Genomic DNA, 21,388 nt, shown 5'->3' with positions numbered 1-21,388 from the left:
CATGTACTTGCATATTATATTTTGCAGGTAGTCCCTGAGCCTGGATCCTGACCACAGCTTCCCACACATGAGACAAACCTGTCACCCATCTACCACCAGAAATCAGCTCTAAATCTCCAGTGGTAGGCACCATCTTCTGGGAAACACTTGTGTGGGCAAAGCATGATAAAAGCCTGAGGAACGCGATACTTGGAGGAAATTGCCAAGTTTCTAGAAGAACACTTGGGTTATCGTCATTATTCTGTTTCATCTTTTTACCCTCCATGGTGCCTAGGCATGAAACTTCGTATATAACAGGCACTCAAATATTTAGTTACAATATTGTGAGTGGTTGAAAAGACATAAGTAGAGATGAGTCTTCTGAGGCACACTGGAATAGTTAGGATCCCATTCATGAACTACAAGGGCAACGGGAGGGTATCAGACTAGGTCTGGTAGAATGTTTCCCCTCACAAGAAGGGATGATTTTTCAGATAGCTGATAGGCCATCCTAGCTCACTGATAACTACAAAGGCCTTGACGCTTTAGATAATGCAGGAGAATGAGAAGAAAGAACATTAAAGATACTGTAGACAAGGCTTAATGTTTCAAGAGCCACTCCAGATCATAGGCCCTTTCCCACTGCCTACAAAATCACTTATGTCTGAGCAAAATATGTTCCCCTATATAAAGGAACTTTAGAAATTGTGGCCAACAGATCCTAAGGAGACCCCAGTGATTCTCACTTTCTGGCATTCACACCCTTATATCCTACCTCTTACGTGTGGGTAGGACCTGTGACTTGCTTTTAACCAAAAGAATATGGCAAAGGTGATAGAAGTCATTCCTGTGATCATGTTATGATTATGTTTTATGAGACTCCATCTTGCTAGCAGAGTCTCTCCTCTTTCTCCTGTTAGCCTTAGAGAAGCAAGCAGCCAGGCTGTGAGCTGTCTATGGAGAGGGCCAAGTAACAGGCAATGGCGGGCAGCCTCTAGTCACTGAGGGCAGCCAATGGCCATAGCTGGCAAGAATCTAAAGCCTTCAAACCTAAAGCTACAAGGAAAGAAATTATGCCAACAACCTGAAAAGAGTTTGGAAGCAGAATCTACCCCCAGTCCAGCCTCCAGATGAGACCACAGCCCCAGCCAACATCTGGATTATAGATTTGTGAGACCAAGGGCAGAGGACCCATCTACGCTGTGCTCAGACTCTCGATCCACAGAAACTGTGGGATAAATAATACATGTGTGTTGTTTCAAGCTGCTAAATTTACAGTAATTTATTATACAACATAGAAAACAAATACAGAAATCTTAATATAAAAAAGTAAAAAAAAAGTGAAAGGAATATTGAAGTATTGGCCATTTGGGATATTTATTAATGAAGATCAAGCATCCAAAGATCAGTCCTCAATGCTCATTTCCATGATTTTAAGAGTTGGTCTTTCCATGTCCTGATTACCATCTTTGACACTGCATAACTGAACAGATGGGGAGAGTGCTGTGCTAAAACAACACAATTCATTTGAAGTCTCAACTTTTTCATTGTCACTGTCTCCTTCAATGACATTCACAGAAGTTTCTTGGTCTAGTAAACTGTCTGACATACTTACATTTTTTTCATCCTTAACTGAAGTTCCAAGATTTGTTTCATCATTTACCTGCTGAATTATAACCCCTTCTGAATACTTTGATTTATAGACAGGGAGGAAAAAGTCATTTGGTGAAGAGACTATCTTGTTCTCATCCTTTGGAACAGACAATAACATAGTCAAAGCTTTTTGGTATTCTTGATGTTCCTGTTGAATGGCTAAATCTTGTTCATTTTTATATTCATTTTGTTCTGAATTCTCAGCCTTTTCAAAATCAAGTAAATGCAACATACCAACATCATCTAGCATTACTGAGTTTTCCTTGGACATGCAGCCTAAGTCCACCTTTAGGATATGTAGCAGGTGGCGCATTTTTTCCTGGAATTAAAAAAAAAACAAGAATAATAATATTAATTAAGCTAGTCAAACTGAATTACTTTTGTCTGCAGTGCTGCTAACCTCAGCAGGATTCATACTTCTTCCTCCACGTTCTGCCCGCACCCCTCACCCCCAGAGTACACAAAAAAGCACAAGGGAAAAAAAGTGCTTGCTTTTAATGCATTGTTTGAGAGTATGGTAAAACTTTAAAATTCTTTCTATATTAGAAATTTTCTAATGAAGTTCTAAAGACAACAAACCTCCTCCAAATGATGTTTATTTTGTTTTATATGTCTCTCAAACAGTCGTTCTAGAAACCTACAAATGATAAATAAAAATGTTAATGTCTCAAAATCAGAAAATCAACTAAATATAAAATAGCCATGCAATAAATAAACTACTAAAGGTTGGAAAATATGTTTTAGATTACCCTTTTTCTTTCCAAAGATAAACACTAATCCTTCCCTGTTCTGTCAAGTTCTCCAATTTGGAAGCTAGTATGGCTTCCACTATGTTTTAGTTATGTAACAGATGCCAATGTTTCTTCTATAAAGACTGCATGCTACTTACATTTCTGTTAATAAAATATCTTCAGTGAGGTTCCCCCCCCCCACACACAAAAAGCTCTTTATCTTTTTTCTCTCACACACATACACAAACATCAAAAGCCTTCCCCCCTCTTTCTCTCTTTCACGTACACACCCCCACCAAAAGCAAACCCCTAAAGAAAATTCTCTTACAAAGAGTTACCTTACAATGCTTCCAAATTGTACTTGAAAAAAATTCCACTCATAGTAAGTTCACATAAAAACCTAAAGTTATCACTTATTAAGCACCACTAAGTGTTAGACATTTGTGCTGGACACATAATAATCATTATACCTCTCTAATCATGACCAATACTGGGAGACAAAGGTATTATAAAACCCATTTTAAAAGATGAGAAAACGACATCTCTAAGATGATGGTTTCCTCTCCCCTAAGGTCACAAGCAATTAAGAGAATTAAACCCAGATATGTCTGGCTCCAGACACATTCTTTCAACTACACCATGCTTGTCTAGCTATCACAGGAGTGTGATTATCAACCGGTTTCATTTTACCATTTGTTACTCTCAGTTAGGTTATGAGCCAATCTTAGATTTAGTTTTTCTGAATTATTTGAAATGTTTAAAAAGTCCAAGAAATCTGTATTCTGTGTTTTACAACCATCATTAATGTTTGGACCATTCACTTCTGGGCACTGTTCTATGCATATATATTTCTTTACCAAAATTGGGATTAAACAATACATACTGTTTTGATACCTATATTGTTTTTTCTAATCAACTATATATTTTGAACATCTTTATGCATCAATAAATTCACTTCTACAACATCATTTAAAATCTCTGAAAAGAACTTACTATTATATTCTACAATTTATTCAGCTGAACCTTTACTATTCAACATGTAGTCTGATTCCGTTTGTCGGTGCTACTATAAAAATTGCCATAATAAACAGACTTATAATCTAAAAGAAAAATGTGAGGTTTTTAAGCATAAATACACATTTTTCATGTCAACCTTTTTTGTTTTTGTTTATATCCCCATGACTTGTTTATTTTATAAATGGAAGTTTGTACCTTTGGACTCCCTTCAACCATTTTGCCCCTCCTGCCCCACCTCTGGCAATTTGTTCTCTGTATTTAAGGGATATAACAGTATTTAATAAATAAACTCTCTATTCTTTTCTCTAACTCCCCAAACTGTGAACTCGCCTTAGAGTATGAATTAAACATCATTTATAATTTACTATCAATTACAAGAACAATTACATCAATTATAAGAACATGATCCCCTAAGAAAGCAATATAATTTTCATTTCCTAATATGTGGAAATAACTTTAAAAAATTAACACCAAATGAAGAGTATTTAATGTATCATTCAACCACCATAACACAATTAAAAAAATCTAACCTGTTTGAAAATAAACCAAGTTTCAAAATTTCATCTGTTACATCTTCAATGAAACTCAGATACAACAGTTCTTCTTCACTGTGAAGGCAAAGTGATATACAGCATAAAAAATCACTGCTTACTTACTCTGAAAATGATAGGAAACATGAGTACCTAATTAGAAATATCTGTACTATTACAAATGTACTTCCATCTCACATTATTAAGAGGAATATTATAAAACAAATGTTACATCTACCTTCTCAAATTATGCAAGGATATTTATTGATATTAAAGATGAGACAATATTCCCTAATAGAGTAAAATTTCATAGATGTCTGAAACATTCATCAGGAAGTAAAAAATAAGCAAGGATTAAACAAAACAAAACAGAACAGAAAGCAACCAGGGGCAGCGCCAAAGGGCAACTAGGTGTGACCCACTGGGGGCACGTGTTCTTGACAAGCATTTTAAATTTCCTCTGGCTCCTGACCAGGTCCAGCAGCAGACGTGTGAGTCCCTCTGCATGGCAGAAGGGAAGGAAGAAAGTCATCCAGAGAAGAAGGAACTTCAATGATGAAATCTTCTCCTGCTCCTAGGAGAGCATATTGTTTTAAGGTTGAGAAATTTATTGAGCAGAAAAAATTATTTTTTTTCCTCAAAAGGTTTGGAGATGAGGAAAAATATTCTAAAAGAAAAATCTGTGTATATAAATACAGTGATAATTTTTAATTACTTGGACACATTTCTCTGTTATATTGTCTTCTGAGTTAACTATATTTTACTAGTTATTACAAGAAAATTAGGCTACTATTATAAGTTTGATTTTAATTAGCTAAAAATCAGTGATGATAGAAAATGTAAATAGCAAGTAACTACTCAATTACTGAATAAGTAAATACAAGGGAAAGAGTTAATTAGCAAATCAAATAGAAGATTAAAATACTGCATAAAAATTATGCTTTCAAACCAATTCACAGGCAGCAAGTTTGAGAATAAATGAAACTCTATAAAAGTAGATTGTTTTCCCTGAAAAAATGCAGCTTAACTAAAACAACATTCAAACCCAGAAGTGGGTTTTTTATCTGCAAAAAACTGGTGAGGTTAGAAACCTCCAAGAATGGTATCCTGAGCTACCAAGCCTGCATTTCTCTAAAACTCATCTTTATTATTCTTTATTATTTTTATTTATAAAAATAAAAATTATGGGTACTAATTATAAAAAAATAGCAAGCATTATTAACTTAGGGACAAATTTCTACTGGACATAAAGATGAAGTGATTAATAATTATTTCAGAAAATTCTGGTTATTCTCTCAGATTTGGTGTGCATTATATGACTGAACCCCAAAGCTGGTTGTAAAGAAAGATTAGTGTTCAATCCTGACTAATTTAATAATAATTTGTGTGAGTCTTAATTCTTCATTTCCACTAAGCAAAATGAAGAAGTCAAAAATATCTTACTCAGAATAGATTTTTCTCCCTGAAGGAGGCTGCAGGGAACATTGACATACTGCCCTGGAAAGAGAAAATTAGAGTATTTGAACAAAACAATGATTTGGCATACAGTAATATGTTAGTAATAATATGTTTCAGAATTTTAAAGCACTTTCCACATTCATTATCTAATCTTCAGAAAAACCCTGTCAGGTATATTGGGTAGGTGTTATTTTTTCCACTTATTGAACAATTCACCAAGGGGCAGAAAGGTTAAGTAACTTGCCAAGGTCATGTGTTAGTAAGTAGCAAAGATAGATTTTTAAACTAGTCTTGTAATTACAAATTCGTGATCCTTTTAAAAATTGTACTATGAAACTTACCTTGTATAAACAATTATCAGTTTGACTAAGATTAAAACATAAATGATGTTGGAAACATATTTGGAAACATATCTCCCTATAGAAAAAAATTTTAAGCTGTTAACTATGATAAATTTTGTCATTATTCAGTTATGTCATCATTAGTTAATTCCAAGCTTCCTATTCAGGTATATTCAATTATAATATTTTACTTTACTTCTTTTAGATAGAAGCTACTAGGAAAGATAACTATCCCTTTCTTTAGGTCATTCTTTATATTCACTGCAGACTGGCTCAACTGGCTCAAGAGAGTATCTTAAGTTATGAATACTAAAGCATCATGAATTTCCCGACAGAGAAGTTAGCAATAACCCCCCTTGCCACTCCCTCCCCCCACAAAGCCTTGCCAGGTGAGATCTCCCTAAAGAAAGGCCTGAGGGAAGACCTGGGCCCTGAAGCACTGTGTGTGCTTGCTTCCAGTCTGCTACAGGATGTCTCATTCTTGCTCTTTAGTCTTTTTTTCCTTCCACCTCCTTCATCTCATATCCAAACTCTGACACTGGAAACACATTTGACAGCTGAAGCTATCAAAGGCAATTTTTAGATTCTATACTACCTGCTAACCTATCATTTTTATTTAGGCACAGTGTTCCATAATTCCTAAACATGAGGAGTCGTTTTAAAAAATAGTGCCTCCTCTACAAAGCACGGACAGATAAAGCATTAGCACATGAGGAATATTCAAAACCACAAATGCTGAATCCTCAAATGGTAGGGTTCTTCAGTGCTATCTGTGCCATGTAAACTGGTTAGCGTCACTGCCAGAGGATCTGTCTTGGGGAAAATCCTTTCTCATATGAAGAGGGATAGTAAATAATACAAGCCTGTGTCCCTTTTCCCTTTATTAATGAATTAGCAAAATGAATTCATTTACACTTTTAGTGACTACCTACTTTGTAATACTTCCTTAGTAAAACTAACAGGGCCACTGAATTGTGTAATACCAAAACAGATGGGAGAGCATTCAGTTAAAACAGTACTCATGTTTCCAAGTCTGAACTGTCTGTCCCCCGCCACCGCCCCCCTACAGCACGTGCGGCACGTGGGATCTTAGTTCCCCTGACCAGGGTCAAACCTTCTCCCCCTGGAGTGGAAGCACGGAGTCTTAACCACTGGACCGCCAGGGAAGTCCCCTCATGTTGCAAAGTCTGTACGTCTGTTACACAGGAAAGCAGTTAGATATAAACAGGTGAAATACCTTGATGAGGAACACTGAAGAGCACCGTCTTTAACCTCATCCCATGGTAATTCATGCCCTTGTAAAGGTAAAGGGGTTATTTTTCCTTTGGTACCATACGACATACAGCTAGATGCCTGGGGATTCAATGAGAAGAATATATCTTTATTTTGCTTCAAAAATACATTATGAAAGCAGAACTAAAGCAAAACAGCAAATTTCCAAAATAGTTGATGAAAGAGCGTAGAGATACCCAGTAGATAAAAGCGACTGATATATTAGGACAAAGGATGTTTCAGAATTCACTTTTCATACAATCAAGACCTTTTTCTTAAATTTATTTAAAGGTAAAACAATTTCTTATATTTTAATGACGAATATCTTAAATGACATTAAAGAATACCACAAATAAACATATAAAGAGAAACGAAGCAAATAAGTAAACTTGAGAGAAAATAGCCTATTATTCAGAAACTCAAATAGCCCATCTGTTTCAAATGCCAACCTATCAAATATGTATTGTAGAAGCAGTGGTAGCTCCGGCAGTATGAACAACAATATAAAGAAAAAAACAAAAAAAACAAAACAAAAAAAAAACAAAAAAAAAAAGAAAAAAACAAAAATAATGGCAGCCTACTTTTATAGAACGCTTACGAGGGGCCAGATACTGTGTCAAGCATTTACTTGCATTATCAGAGTTAATCTTTAGAATGCTAATTTATGTGTAGTGCTTTACAGTTTTAAAAGTGCTGTTAGGATGGTCTATCCTACTGTAGCTAGTACTCTTACTAGCTTCCTCAAGTAGATTATGGAGTAAGTGGACACGCCGTTTTCTTACAGGGTTATAGATAAACATTTGGAGCGCCATGTCATAAAAATGGACTTCTGCTTTAGTTTATTTAGTTATCTGTGGAGCTAAAAACCCTCTTCCTAAATCTCAAGCTAGTCATAGCCATCATTTACTGAGCCCGGGTCAGACTAGGTACTTTACCTATAACGTTTAATCCTTCCAATGATCCTGCACATTAAGTACAGTTTTTCTAGAGGTGGACACTCAGCTGTCAGAGGAACTGATTTGTCCTTGGGCCTTAAATGGCAGAACCCTATGTCAAACAGCTATTAATGGCTGGGATGGAAAACTACGATCCTCTACCCATTTTCAGAAGGGAAGAGGGAAGCTGAGTATGCTTACATTATCCCTGAATCTGTTTGACATTTTAACAGACGAACCTTTTTCTCAAACAATAAATTTAGATAAATTTAAATTAGTGTATGATTAATACCCCTAAAATAAAAATAATCAGTTTATATCTTAAAGTCAGACTTAAAGCTGTAATATTTTAAAATAAGTGATTGCTAAACATTCAAAATACAAACACTAAAAAAGATCTTTACAGTCTAGAAAAAAGTAAAGGCAAGCACAGGAGAATGATATCCATCTGTTTTTATAAAATGTATAATTTCCAATAATATAATCAGTGGCAATTCTTTAAAAAAAAATACAGGCATAGAAACTAAAATAACTTCTGCACAACTTTTCTGGCTCCTTTAGCGATCCAAGTCTGCATCTTTGAAAAGAACATATAAGGTATTTTACTCATCCACCCCTCTATCCAGCCAGCCAACCAACCACCGAGAAAAGATGCCAACAAAAAATGACTTCCCGGATTGGGCAGGATCCACCTGGCCACTCACAGAGAGCTATAACCATCTGTAAACAAGCAATACTTCTGTATACTGGTTGTATCACATGCAGGAAGTGTCACCAAGAGATTATTCTTCACAGTCCAAATAGCTACACATGTTCTGTTAAAGCAGCTATAATTCTAATGTGGGACACAAAGAAATCTCATTTTTATTACCTGCTTTATGTTCATTTCTGAATCTGTGGAGTTCTTAATCTCAACTGTCTCAAAATCAGATTGAAAGCTGTAATATTTTAAAAGAAATTATTGTTAAATCTTCAAAATATAAACACTGTGATAATAAGCTTTACTGGCTAGAAAAAAATAAACTTCACACATGAGCGATAAAATGCATCTATTCTTGTAGAATGTGTAATTTCTAATTATATAATCGGGAAATAGATATGGTTTGGATTACATATGCCTCTTTTTCCTTTTTTTGAATAGCAGCTAGATTTCAGTTGGACAGAATGGGACTAGGGAAATGGAAACCATTATCTTCAAAAGCTGTCAAAAATATAATCAGAAAAGTATTCGTTGTATTTGCTTCCCTCATTTCTTCTTCACTTAAAAATTCTACCATTAGATTTAATTCCTTAATTCTTTAAATGTATACAGACTGATCTTACTATACCTCTTATCTTTACCCAGAGAAAAGAATACTAGTCATAAATAGTTTTTTACTTTTAAAAATAATTAAAACCTAGCACTAGATAAGTACTCATTTATATAACACTAGGAAAAACAATCACAAATCCGCTAACACTCAATACTTTACAAGATTTGTTTCTTTCTTCAATCATCTGGCAACCTTTAATGAATATTCATTATGTGCCAGGCACTACTGTATATGAAAATATTGTTGAGGCAAATTATACTTAATTTCCAGAAATTATCCCAATTGTCTACATTATACCTGAGGAGTTGTTGCTGAGTATTTGCAGGGAGGGAAGCATAGGGGTAGTTAGACAAACAGTTGCTTCTTCTCCCCCAATATAGCCCATTGTTTTGCCATTTCTAACATAAATCAATAAACATATTTACACAAATGCTGTCTGATGACATATTTTATGGATTCTCTGAAAGTATAATATTTAAAAACATACAAAAGTTCTAGTACCGTGTTTGAAACAATAAACTAAAATATGTAACATTCATGTTTATAAGGAGCTTGACAAGTTTAATAGCTATTTACTTTTTCAACAATTACTCTGATAGTTCTAGTGATTCATGCAGAAGGAAAAGTCACATTAATCTCATTCTAATCAAAAGGGCACTTACCAGACCTTAAGTGCGGCACATAAGGTACATGATATAAAGTAAGGAATATTATTTAATTTCTACCACATCTTGAAGGATCTACTATTGGCTGTTGTGCCATACCTGCTTAATTCAGTCTGCGTTTCAGCTTCTATCTGCTGATCTGTAAAATCCTTTTTTCTTTTGGCAGGTGTATAATATCGATACTGTGACAGGAAAGATTTTGCTTCTGTTTTTAAAGTGCGTGGGGTGAATGGCAAATGTCTGTTGGAAAAGAGTTCAGAATGTTTATCCAAAAGGTCCCCACTGGGTGCTTTCGAAATAACTAACTGAAACCGCTGGGAATTTAGGGATGTGCCCCGGGGCCTTCTGCCGTAGGAGGTTCCAGAGGTTGATTTCCTGGGCCCAGAGGCAGTGTAATCCATGCTGGACGGGAAGGAACTGGAGTTCTTCTCAGTACCATTTGTGAGGACTTTACCGGATTTAGGTGGACTTAAGTGTAGTCGCTCTGAAGAAGTTACTGGTGACCTTTTAAAGGATGGAAATCCGTTCACTTCTTCGATTAACACAGCATCTTCATCTTGTGGTTCTCCTGGAGGCTAAGAACATTTGGTTTAACAGTGATCAGTTACATTTACAAATTCAGATAATTGGGGACCTCCAGATTACACATTAAAAAATGTAGAGCCTCAGGGCTCTAAAAATATAATGTGTATGTTCCTGAAAATTTGTATATGAAGTTATATTCAAGTTTTTGAGTTATTAATATATAAAAATATAATTCTAAATATAAGCAATAGCAATCATTTTTCTTTCTGAAACTAAAAAAATGATTAATAACATATATCCATATTTGTGGTCTTGAACCTGTGTACTGAGGTAGATCTCAGTTTTATTTCAGTTTCCAAACCAATCGTGAGTACTAATCCCCTTCTCAACCACTGCTGGTGGCAGAATCCACCCCTTCCTGCCTTGTCATGACCATCTTCAGTGCCAGCAGTTCCTCTGTGACTTAAAGGCTTTGAAGGAATGAAAAGGAACTTCTCTTCACAATGTATGGATGTATGGAGCCCTGATTTAAGTAACTGATATTTTAAACATAATTAAGAAAGATTTATGCCATAGGGAAGTTCATATATGTTTCTTTTGCAACTTCTCATGAGTGGGGAAAGCTTTGAAAGGAAGGCATTTTGGCCTGCTCTATTTCTTTTTGGTTTAACCATTAAAAAAAAAAATTTTTTTTAATTGAAGTATAGTTGATTTACAATGTTGTGTTAATTTCTGTTGTACAGCAAAGTGACTCAGTTATACACATATATACATTCTTTTTAATATTCTTTTCCATTATGGTTTATCCCAGGATATTGAATATAGTTCCCTGTGCTATACAGTAGGACCTTTTTGTTTATCCATTCTATATGTAATAGTTTGCACCTACTAACCCCAAACTCCCAATCCATCCCTCCCCCACCCGCCCTCCTCCTTGGTAACCACAAATCTGTTCTCTATGTCTATGAGTCTGTTTCTGTTTCGTAGATAGGTTCATTTGTGCCATATTTTAGATTCCACATATAAGTGATATCATATGGTATTTGCCTTTCTCTTTCTGACTTACTTCACTTAGTATGATAATCTCTTGTTGCATCCCTGTTGCTGCAAATGGCTTTATTTCATTCTTTTTTATGGCTGAGTGGTATTCCATTGTATATATGTTTGGTTTAACTTTGGAAGAACTATTTCTACAGGGTATTCATAAGGTTTAAGAGTATAGGTAATATTTTACTCTTTTACAGACTAGATGCCCATAGACTAGATGCCTTGTCCATGATTCCAGACTTTATGGACACCTGTGTGTACCCTTTACAGAACTCTGAGGCACTTTATTAAATGGTAGAGAAGAAGTTACATGGAAGTTAATCTGGGGTGAAAAAGGCTGGGATTTAGCCAGTTATATCTGTCCTACAAGCTCACAGGGAGGAAAACAAGAGGAAGATAAACAAGCTGAATAAGAAATGAGCTGAGTGCTTTCTGTGCACAAGGTACTGTTACTGCCTTTGAGTAGAAATCAAAGAGGAATAGTAAGAACTGTTACTATTATCACTGCTACTATTACATATGGAGTGCATACTATGTGCAAGGTACTGTTCTAATTAATTTACATGTATGACTCATTTAATCATCACATCAACTTCTGGGTGGTGGTACAATTATTACCTCTACTATGCAGATGAAGAATCTGAGGGGCGGGGTCTCATAGATTTGAACCCAGGTGAACCTATGCTCTTCCCATTATGTCATACTATCTATTTTACAGACTCATCTGAAAATTATACATTTTTAGATTTTTTTTACACCACCAGGAATCTTAGGCTGATTAACTCCTTTCATGGTAATGAACAAGTCAGCTAACTTACATATTGATTTACCTCAGGAAGGAAATTGTAGATAACTAGATATTGTGACTACAGCCTAAAATAGGTCAAGTCACCTATTTCCTTTCCAAGTGCTTTCTAACTTTATCCCAAATATAAGGCAGAATTACTCAAAGCACTAAGTATTTTGGCATTAAACTGTGAGTCACGAGGGTAGTGTTTAGTTAATGACTTTAACACGTTAGTTGTAAAAAGTGTTCCCAAACTAGGTTCACACTGCAGCTTATGTACCAGAGGAGTCTGGCTCCCCGGAAAGCAATTTCTAAGTATGATCTGAAAAATCTTTTAGGGCTATTAAATAATAATCACAGGAATTATTTACACTTGGGGAACAGAACAAATTGGGATCATAGCAGGCAGAAATGCTTAAGGCATTAGAGATTGCCTGTGAGAAAATTCTTACCAGTAATGGTTATTTAATAAACAAAATGAAATACCAAAGAAAGTCTTTAAAGGCAGGAATATATTCTCATCTGTCTGAAATGCGCTGGGAAAATTGCTCTTGAATCAATTGAAGGCATGAAACTTTTCTGTATCTTTATATCTTATAATCCCTACCCTGTATCCTACTTCTTCTTTCCTTGGAAACCAGTAGAACACAGTACAAAACCAACTGTACCTATCTGCTTTTTTGAGATTATGTAATTTTTAACTATGAATATCAGAAAGCTTGGATATGATTTTCACAGAAAATGTGTAACACACTAGTAAATTCACCAAAATTAAAATAGCAGATCACTGTAAAGTTCTAAAATCAGAAAAGTGTTCATCAATTATTGTCAATGGAACAAAAATTCTGGTGGTAATCTGACCACTTTCACTTTCAGTTTAATGCAATTTGTTGTAAACTGTTTCTGTGATTTAAGAATTTATGTAAAGTGATAATCATTGACAGTTTACACATACATGTTTTTATGTCAAGAATACCTATCCAATTTTACAATCACAGAACAACTGAGTATTAAATCAATCTTTTTCAGGGATAATGTCAGAAGAAATGGTATACAAAGACTTTCCAATTGTCAGGTTTTAAAACAGTTGAGGAATCAATTCAAGTGCAGAACAGGATGGATACAATTTATTTAAAAATTTGAAAAAAAAAAAAAATTTGATTAACACTTGTTTTGCAAAAAGCTTCAAATTGTATTTTACAAAAGAAACTGATAGCTTCTGATTTTCATTGTTTTATAGTGCTTTTAAAATAGATTTATTTAAGAACACGAATCACATTCATATATCCAATTAATCTTAATATCACATGGTATGTGCTGCACCAGTGATGTGAGTGAGTGATGAATAACTGTGTGTGGGGTACAAGGTGCAGACTTAAAAGTGTCTGAGGTGATAGCACGTAAGTCAAAATGTAAGAGAAAATAAGTAGCCCATATTACAGTGTGGGCAATTAAAGAAAAAGTCTTTGATTACACGATCTCATGTATATAAACAGCTAATATGTCCAGAGGCTAAAGTTACCACTTTCTTTTGAATTGTAGCAAACTTTTCAGTAAATGCAGATTATAACTACAGGTATATGTTAACCATAAAACCCACCCAATTATCAAAATATTATGCCCCAAATAATAATTTTAATTTGAATGTATCTAAATATTTATCATCAAGTGTTATAAAAAATGTAAGCAAATTGCAAATTACTATTAAGTCTAAATGGAGTAAAAAATATACTTATATAAAAGCATAAATGAACTATATTTTTAGAGGCAAAAAGTTACAGGGTTACAGTGACTAAAGGAAAAATGAATGGAAAACATCGTCCATTTACAGACTTAATTATATATTTTATTTTCAACAAATCCCATCCTTACCTCAAAACAGAATTATTAATTTATATTCAAAATGCTAGATAATAGAAACATATTTTAAAAAATATGTTTAAAAAGTACTGTCACTAAAAATGAAAATACATACATGAGTCAAATACTGATGAACAGATTCCCAGATGGTACAGTGTAGAGCAGGTTTATTCTAAAGGAAGCAGCTCTATTCCTAGTCCTTTTATCTATATAACAGCCTTGGGGACTCTTAAACATATTTACAGCTTTCCTGATGACTCCCAAATCTATTTTCAGCCCAGACCTCTCTCCTGACACAGATACTTACATCCAGCTCTCTACTGAATATATTAGATGTTCCAAAGGCATCTCAAATTAAGCAGGTCCGAACAAGTAAACTCATACTTTACGTTATCTCCCTCCTGAAGAAAAAACTGCACTTCGTCCTGCTGTCATTACTTCAGTGAATGATCACCATTCTCCCAGTTGCCCAAACCAGAAACCTGGAAACCTCTTTAAATCCTGCCTCTTGCCCTTCATATCATCTGATCAGTCACCAAGTCCTGGGGATTCTACTTTTTAAATGTCTCCTATATTCCTTGTGCTCCTTCTGCTGTCTTATAGATCATATCTTAATCATTTCTTCCCCATACTGCAACTGTCACACAATTAGTCTGTCCTTCCCTGCTGCCAGTGTAGTCTTTGTAAAGTGTTAATATGATGACATAACTTCCCAACTAAAAACTGGTCTATGGCTCCGCCACACTTCTCAGAGAAAAAGGACCCAGGTTCACTCTTAATTCACAAATGCCCTTAGTCTTTACCCCTGCCTACTGATATGTCACATCTTCATGTACAATGGAAAGAGCTGGAGTCAAAAATGAAACGGCTTTTACCAACAGGCAATAGTTTTTCCATATCACAGTTGCTAGGGGACAGAAAACAAAGCTCAGGGCCTTATCTAGACAGTCTAGGAGACCATGCTCATGAATCTGGGATCCTCTCAACGGCTATCCTCCAATTAGATGACTTACAAAGAAACTTGCCCATCTTGAACACTGGCACTGAGAGAACAGTGGCCTTTGAGAATGCGAAATCATATGCTGCTTCCACACAAGCTTGCAGCCTAAATTTGCATTACCCAGATGGTCCACAAAAACCTTAAGCCAAGACAAATGACTCAAGTTTTTTCCAACACATAAATTGTAGGGGGATAAAAAGGTGGGGGAAAGAGAAATTATAGATTAAAAGAAATGTATCAATTAGTTGAAATTATTTAGATTCCAATTCTAACAAACTTAAAAAAAAAAAGAGAGAGATAATGGGGAAATGTGAACAGCAGATATTTGATATTAAGGAATTATTAATTTTTAAGGCATAATAATGGTATGGTGGTCTATCTTTTAGATATATACAGAAATATTTATAGATAAAATTATATATCTGGTATTTGCATCAAAATAATCTGGGATGGGGGTAGTGAGTGAGGATATACATGAAATAAGTCTGGCCCTGAATTGATCATCGTTGCACGTGGGGGACAAGAACACGTGGGTTCATTATACCACTCTATTTTTATAGATGCTAAAATTTTCAAAATTAAAAAGTTTAAAAAGAGACCATCACACACACAAAAAGACTTCCAGTTTCAGCTGATGGATAGAGAGAAATGGAAAGAGCATAGCTCTCACCATGATAGTAAGAAAAAAGCCGGACAAACGGCAAATTAATGATTTTTCTTGAACTATTGAGAGAACTAAGGTCACAACTAACCTAAAATCCACAGTGATATAGGTACCTGCAGGGAGAAACAGGACCTAAGCATTTGCTTATTTGGGACAGATGCTGCTGAATGACATATAAACTGGTAAGAAGATTACCCTAGAAGTTTTTAGCTAATTGCTAAGGACTGAGTGTGGACTAGTGTAAGAGTGTGAAGCCTCTGAGACTTGGGGAGCTTGTACCCTCTTGCAGGCTTTTCCTCTAGGAAAGAGCTTTTCCACCAAGAGCTCTCAGGGAAGAGCAGGAAGAATCCTGAGAAAATTTCCCCCTTCCCTTGTTTCTTTGGCATGGCTAGGGGAGGGGAACAGCACCCACTGCAGAAATTACTCCCAGACCAACTTTTCCTTTCTCTCAATCTACAGGGGGAAATTCCCTTCACTTTGCCACATAACAATTACAGAAGTGATATTCCATCACCTTTGCCACATCCCATGGGTTAGAAGCAAGTTACAGGTACTGCCTACACTCAAGATGAGGGGATTGTTTAAGGGTGGGGATCACTGTGGGGCTTAGAATCCTGCCTACTACTGTGGGTCAAATAGAAAGTACACAAGAAGAAAGAAGAAATAAAAACATATTAAATGCTCCACTTTAAAAGGCAAAGATTATCAGAGTGAATAATCTGACCCACCTAAAACCCATCTAAAATGTTAGGATTAAAAAATGGAAAAAGATATACCAAAGGAATACTAATGAAATGAAAGCTGGTTTAACTATATCACTATCAGAAAACACTTTAATATAAAAAGCATCAAGGCAAAGAAGTTCAAACCACGGTGACAATAGGTTAGATTCACCAAGAAAATATATCATCTCTAAGTCTGTATGTATATAATAATATAGACTCAAAACATATAGAACAAAAATTGCTAGTACTAATTCTTGGAGAAATAGCTAAATACGTAATCATGTGAAAGATTTCTCTTAATAAAAGATAGACTAATTAGACAAAAAGATCAATAAGATTTGAACATCTAAAAGATATAAAACTTAATCTAATGCATACACTATATATTAAATACTGCATACAGCTATAGAATATATTTTCTTTTCAAACACATATGACATAGTGCATTAAAAAAAATTGTCCAAACAAAAGAAAAAAAAACTGTCCACCTACTGGGTCATAAAACAAATCTCAACAAATTTCAAGAAATGGGTATCATACAGATGTTCCCTGATCAAAATACAATTAGGCTAGAAATCTGTAACAAAGAGAAAACCAGGGAAAAACAGAGAGATTAAGAAACACTTCTAAAAGACGCTTGAGTTAAAGAATAAATTGTAATGGAAACTGTAAAATATTTTGAACTGAACCATAATAAAAATACCACGTTATCAAAACTTGTGGAATGCAGCTAAAGCAGCACTTGAAGGAAAATATATAGCCTTAAAAATGCTCATACTATGAAAGAAGTGAGGCTGAAAATAAACTAAACAAAAGTAGAAGAAAGTACTGTAACATAAACTCAAAGAAAGCCAAAAGAGGAAAATAAAGCATGAACATTACCCAACTAGAAAACAAAGTACAACAGAGAGGATCAATGGAGTAAAAGATGTGCCCTTAAAAAGATTAATAAAACTGACAAATCTCTGGTGAGAATAATAAAGAAAAGAAGAATGAAGGCACAAATAAACCACATTAGGATAAAAAGAGGAACTAATACATATTCAAGAGAGATTATGAAATGACTTAAGAGACATTATGAACAAGTCTATGCCAAGAATTTGAAAATTTAGATGAAATGGACAACTTTCTGCATATGTACAACTTATGAAAATAGTTCTATCATGATTTCAAAAATTGCAGTCAAAAATCTTCTCACAAATAAAACTCTAGGCCCAAATAATTTTAATGCTGAGTTCCATCAGCTTCAAGGAACAAATAATTCCAAACTTATATAAACTACTCTAGAGCATGGAAAAAGAGGAAAGAGCACCCAGTTTATTTTATGAGTCTAGCAAAACCTGATATAGCAGAAAAAAGGGAAAATGACAGGTCAATATCAACAATGGACATAGATGCTAAAACCCTAAAGAAAATATTAGCAACTGTATCTGGTAATGTATTAAAAAAGGAATTACATCATGACAAACCTGTGTTTATACTAGGGATGCAAAGTTGATTTAGCATTAGAAACTCGATTATAATTCACTACATTTGAATAGATTAGAAAGAAAAATTGTACCATCATTTCAAAAAATGCAGAAAAAGAATTTGATAAAATTAACACACATTCATGAGAAAAGAAAAAAATCCTCTTAGCAAACTAGGAATCGAAAAGAATTCCCTTAATCAGATGATAAAGGGTATCACAAAAAACCTAAAGCAGGGGTGAGCAAACTATAGCCTACAGGTCAAATCTGGCCCACCACCTTATTTGTTAATAAAGTTTTACTGGAACAAAGCTACATCCATTCATTTACGTACTGTCTATGGCTGCTTTCCAATGGCACAACAGTTGTGACAGAGACTGTGTGGCCTGGAAAGCCTAAAATATTTACTATTTGGCTATTTACAGGAAAGTTTACCAATTCTGACCTATAGTAAACATTATCAAAAAGTCAGGTTGCACCACCAATGAAGTATCTTAGAAACATTTACTTTTAAAAGGTAAAAATACTATCTTACCTTTTGTAGAGTGTTAAGTAATGACTTGGAATTACTTTTAGAATTGGATTGCACTGCAGTTTTAGTTAATTTCAATTCCCTTTCACACCGTGCTAATTCCTTTTTGAGTTTCTCTCTTCGTTGTTGGTCTGCATCTGAGGGGAAAAAAATCTTTTGAAATACAGAATAAAACAGAAAAATTAATTTTTTGGTGTTAGACGACTAGTAAAGGGCACTTTTTTCTTTTTTTGAAAGAGAGAGAAAGTCTTTTTAAAAATTATTTATTTATTTATTTATGGCTGTGTTGGGTCTTCGTTTCTGTGCGAGGGCTTTCTTTAGTTGTGGCAAATGGGGGCCACTCTTCATCGCGGTGCACGGGCCTCTAACTATCGCGGCCTCTCTTGTTGTGGAGCACAGGCTCCAGACGCGCAGGCTCAGTAATTGTGGCTCACGGGCCTAGTTGCTCTGCGGCATGTGGGATCTTCCCAGACCAGGGCTCGAACCCATGTCCCCTGCATCGGCAGGCAGATTCTCAACCGCTGCGCCACCAGGGAAGCCCCAAGGGCACTTTTTTCTTGCTAAAAATGTTTATACTACTGATATGTAAATAAAAATCCATATACTTTTCTGTATAAAGATAACAAATATTTAATTTATAGAAACTTCAAATGGATTGACTATTTAAAGAGCACAAACAAGATATGACAGATTGATTAAGCCTAAGGGCTCAAGGGAGCAATTCCTAGCAGATATAGACATATAAAGGTTAGAAATGCTTGACCGTGTTGTCTGCAACTGTAATCACCAAATGCAGAGTTTGAATTAATCCATATACTCCCCCGCAAATGAAATATTATTGTCAATATCGTCATATGCTATAAAAATTTAAGCTTTATATGAGTCAAAAAAATGACAGTAAATTTTAAAACATTATTTTTAATTAGGATAACTGATTTCCATTTTTCTTAACTGCTAGTCATTTGAAAATACAAACGAAAAAGGGGGTTTCACATTTAGTGTGCGTTAAGTCAGGTATTGAGTCATTATCAAAGACTGAAAATGGCAAAATGAAAGCTAGTCAAGTTTCACAGTTAAAAAGGCTAACCATAAGTAAAATGACTTGTATTTTCATGTAAAATTTAAAATTTAACATATACTTTTTAATTGGAATCTATATCAACTTAATGGACAAGATAATTTCAAGTTTCAAATCACCCTGATTTAGGGGGGGAAAAAAGGGGCAAAAGGTTTGAAAAGACACTTACTAAAGATATATAAATGGCCAATAAGCTTATGAAAAAATGCTTTACATCCTTAATCATGAGGAAAATATAAATTAAAATCATAATGAGACACCACTTCACACCCACTAGAATGGCTATAATCAAAAAAGGAGTCAATAACATGTTACCAAGGATATGGAGTAACTGAAATCCTAATTATGTTGGAGGCGAGAATATAAAATGGTATGGCCACTTTAGAAAACAGTTTGGCAGTTTCTTAAAAAGTTAAATATAATTTTACCATATGACCTAGCAATTCCATTCTCAGGTATAGGTATATACCCAAGAGAAATGAAAATTCATATTCACACGAAAGACTTGTACATGAATGTTCATAGCGCACTATTCATAATGGTCAAAAAACAGAAACAGTGCAAGTGTCAGTCAATTGATAAATAGACAAAATGTGGCATTATCCATACAACAGAATACTATTTAACAATTAAAAAGGAACAAAGTACTAATTTAGGTTACCACGTAGGTTAATCTCAAAAACAGTATTCTAAGTAAAAGTCTAATGCAAAAAAACACATATATGACTCCATTTATATAAAATGTCCAGAAAAGGCAAATGTATAGAGAAAGAAAGCAGATTAGTGGCTTCCAAGGCTAGGAGTGGGATGAGGAAGCAGCTGCAAAGCTATCATTTTGGGGATCTTAAGGTGAGGAAAATATTCTGAAACTGGTTTGTAGTGATGACTGCACAATTCTGTACGCTTAGTAAAAATCCATGAATTTTATGGTATGAAAATTATTTGTCAATAAAACTGCTATAAAAAATAAAGCCTTTCTAATGCCTTAGAATATGGCATTATTTAGACAATTCAACAAAGTATATAGAGATATTCTAGTTTTGATAAAGACTGAAATTATCAAGTCAGTTGTCTGCTATGACAGAAGAGTATATCTTATAAAAACAGAGATGACTCAAAACCACAGATTTATTTCTTTTTTAAAATATGTCTTTAAAGCCTGTTTCTAAGTTAGTTCATACTGATTATAATGAGCATCAGCTTTGTAACACACAAAGTAATGATTATTAATTACACTTTGGTTTGGTGATTACAATCTTTGCAGTTCTTCTAGCCATCACAATTTTCTTCATTTACATGGCCAAAAAGAAAAACTCCTGTCTCAACTGACTGAAAGCAGAAAATATCATGGGATAAATAAGCACTAGCTAAGTCTAAATTCTAAAAACAAAAAATAGGAGTAATTCTTTAAATACTACTTATATGCCGTCAATTTCTGAATTTTTATCTCCATCCTGGAACTCTCTCCTGAACTCCAGACTTTGTATTCCAACTGCCTCCTCAGCATCTCCACTTGGATTTCTAATAGGTATTTATTTTGAACTTACAATGACCAAGACTTAACTCTTGATTCACTTCCTCCCCTAAATATCTTCCTATCACATTCCTCATTTCAGTAAATTATAACTGTCATTTTAGTTAACGGACTCTAAGTTTTGGGAGTCATCTTTGACTCACTCTTCTTTTTCTCTCATATTCTATCTACATCCAGTCCATCAGTAAATACAGATGTGTTGACACACATCTGAAATATTTCCAGAATCCAGCCATTTCACATTCCCTCTACTTACAGGCACTTTGGTCCAAG

General features: G+C 34.7%; 1 protein-coding gene across 4 annotated transcripts in view; it reads right to left on the bottom strand.

The window, feature by feature from the left end:
• Positions 1-1,252: 1,252 nt before the first annotated feature.
• Positions 1,253-21,388, bottom strand: part of SPATA7 (spermatogenesis associated 7) — a 34,460-nt gene continuing 14,324 nt past the window's right edge. For all 4 annotated transcript variants that reach the window (XM_036844227.1, XM_036844228.1, XM_036844229.1 and 1 more), the window contains 8 exons: positions 18,507-18,640; positions 9,994-10,469; positions 8,788-8,854; positions 6,947-7,062; positions 5,354-5,407; positions 3,911-3,988; positions 2,212-2,269; positions 1,253-1,951 (listed from right to left, as the gene is read on the bottom strand). In XM_036844227.1, coding sequence (XP_036700122.1) covers positions 1,385-1,951; positions 2,212-2,269; positions 3,911-3,988; positions 5,354-5,407; positions 6,947-7,062; positions 8,788-8,854; positions 9,994-10,469; positions 18,507-18,640 — 1,550 coding nt within the window. In that variant the 3' untranslated portion in view covers positions 1,253-1,384. The remainder of the gene's footprint in view (positions 1,952-2,211; positions 2,270-3,910; positions 3,989-5,353; positions 5,408-6,946; positions 7,063-8,787; positions 8,855-9,993; positions 10,470-18,506; positions 18,641-21,388) is intronic.

Source organism: Balaenoptera musculus, chromosome 2, assembly GCF_009873245.2.
Source record: "Balaenoptera musculus isolate JJ_BM4_2016_0621 chromosome 2, mBalMus1.pri.v3, whole genome shotgun sequence".
Classification (NCBI taxonomy): domain Eukaryota; kingdom Metazoa; phylum Chordata; class Mammalia; order Artiodactyla; family Balaenopteridae; genus Balaenoptera; species Balaenoptera musculus.
The sequence above is the reverse complement of the archived record's forward strand: the minus strand, read 5'-3'. Positions and strand labels throughout refer to the sequence as shown.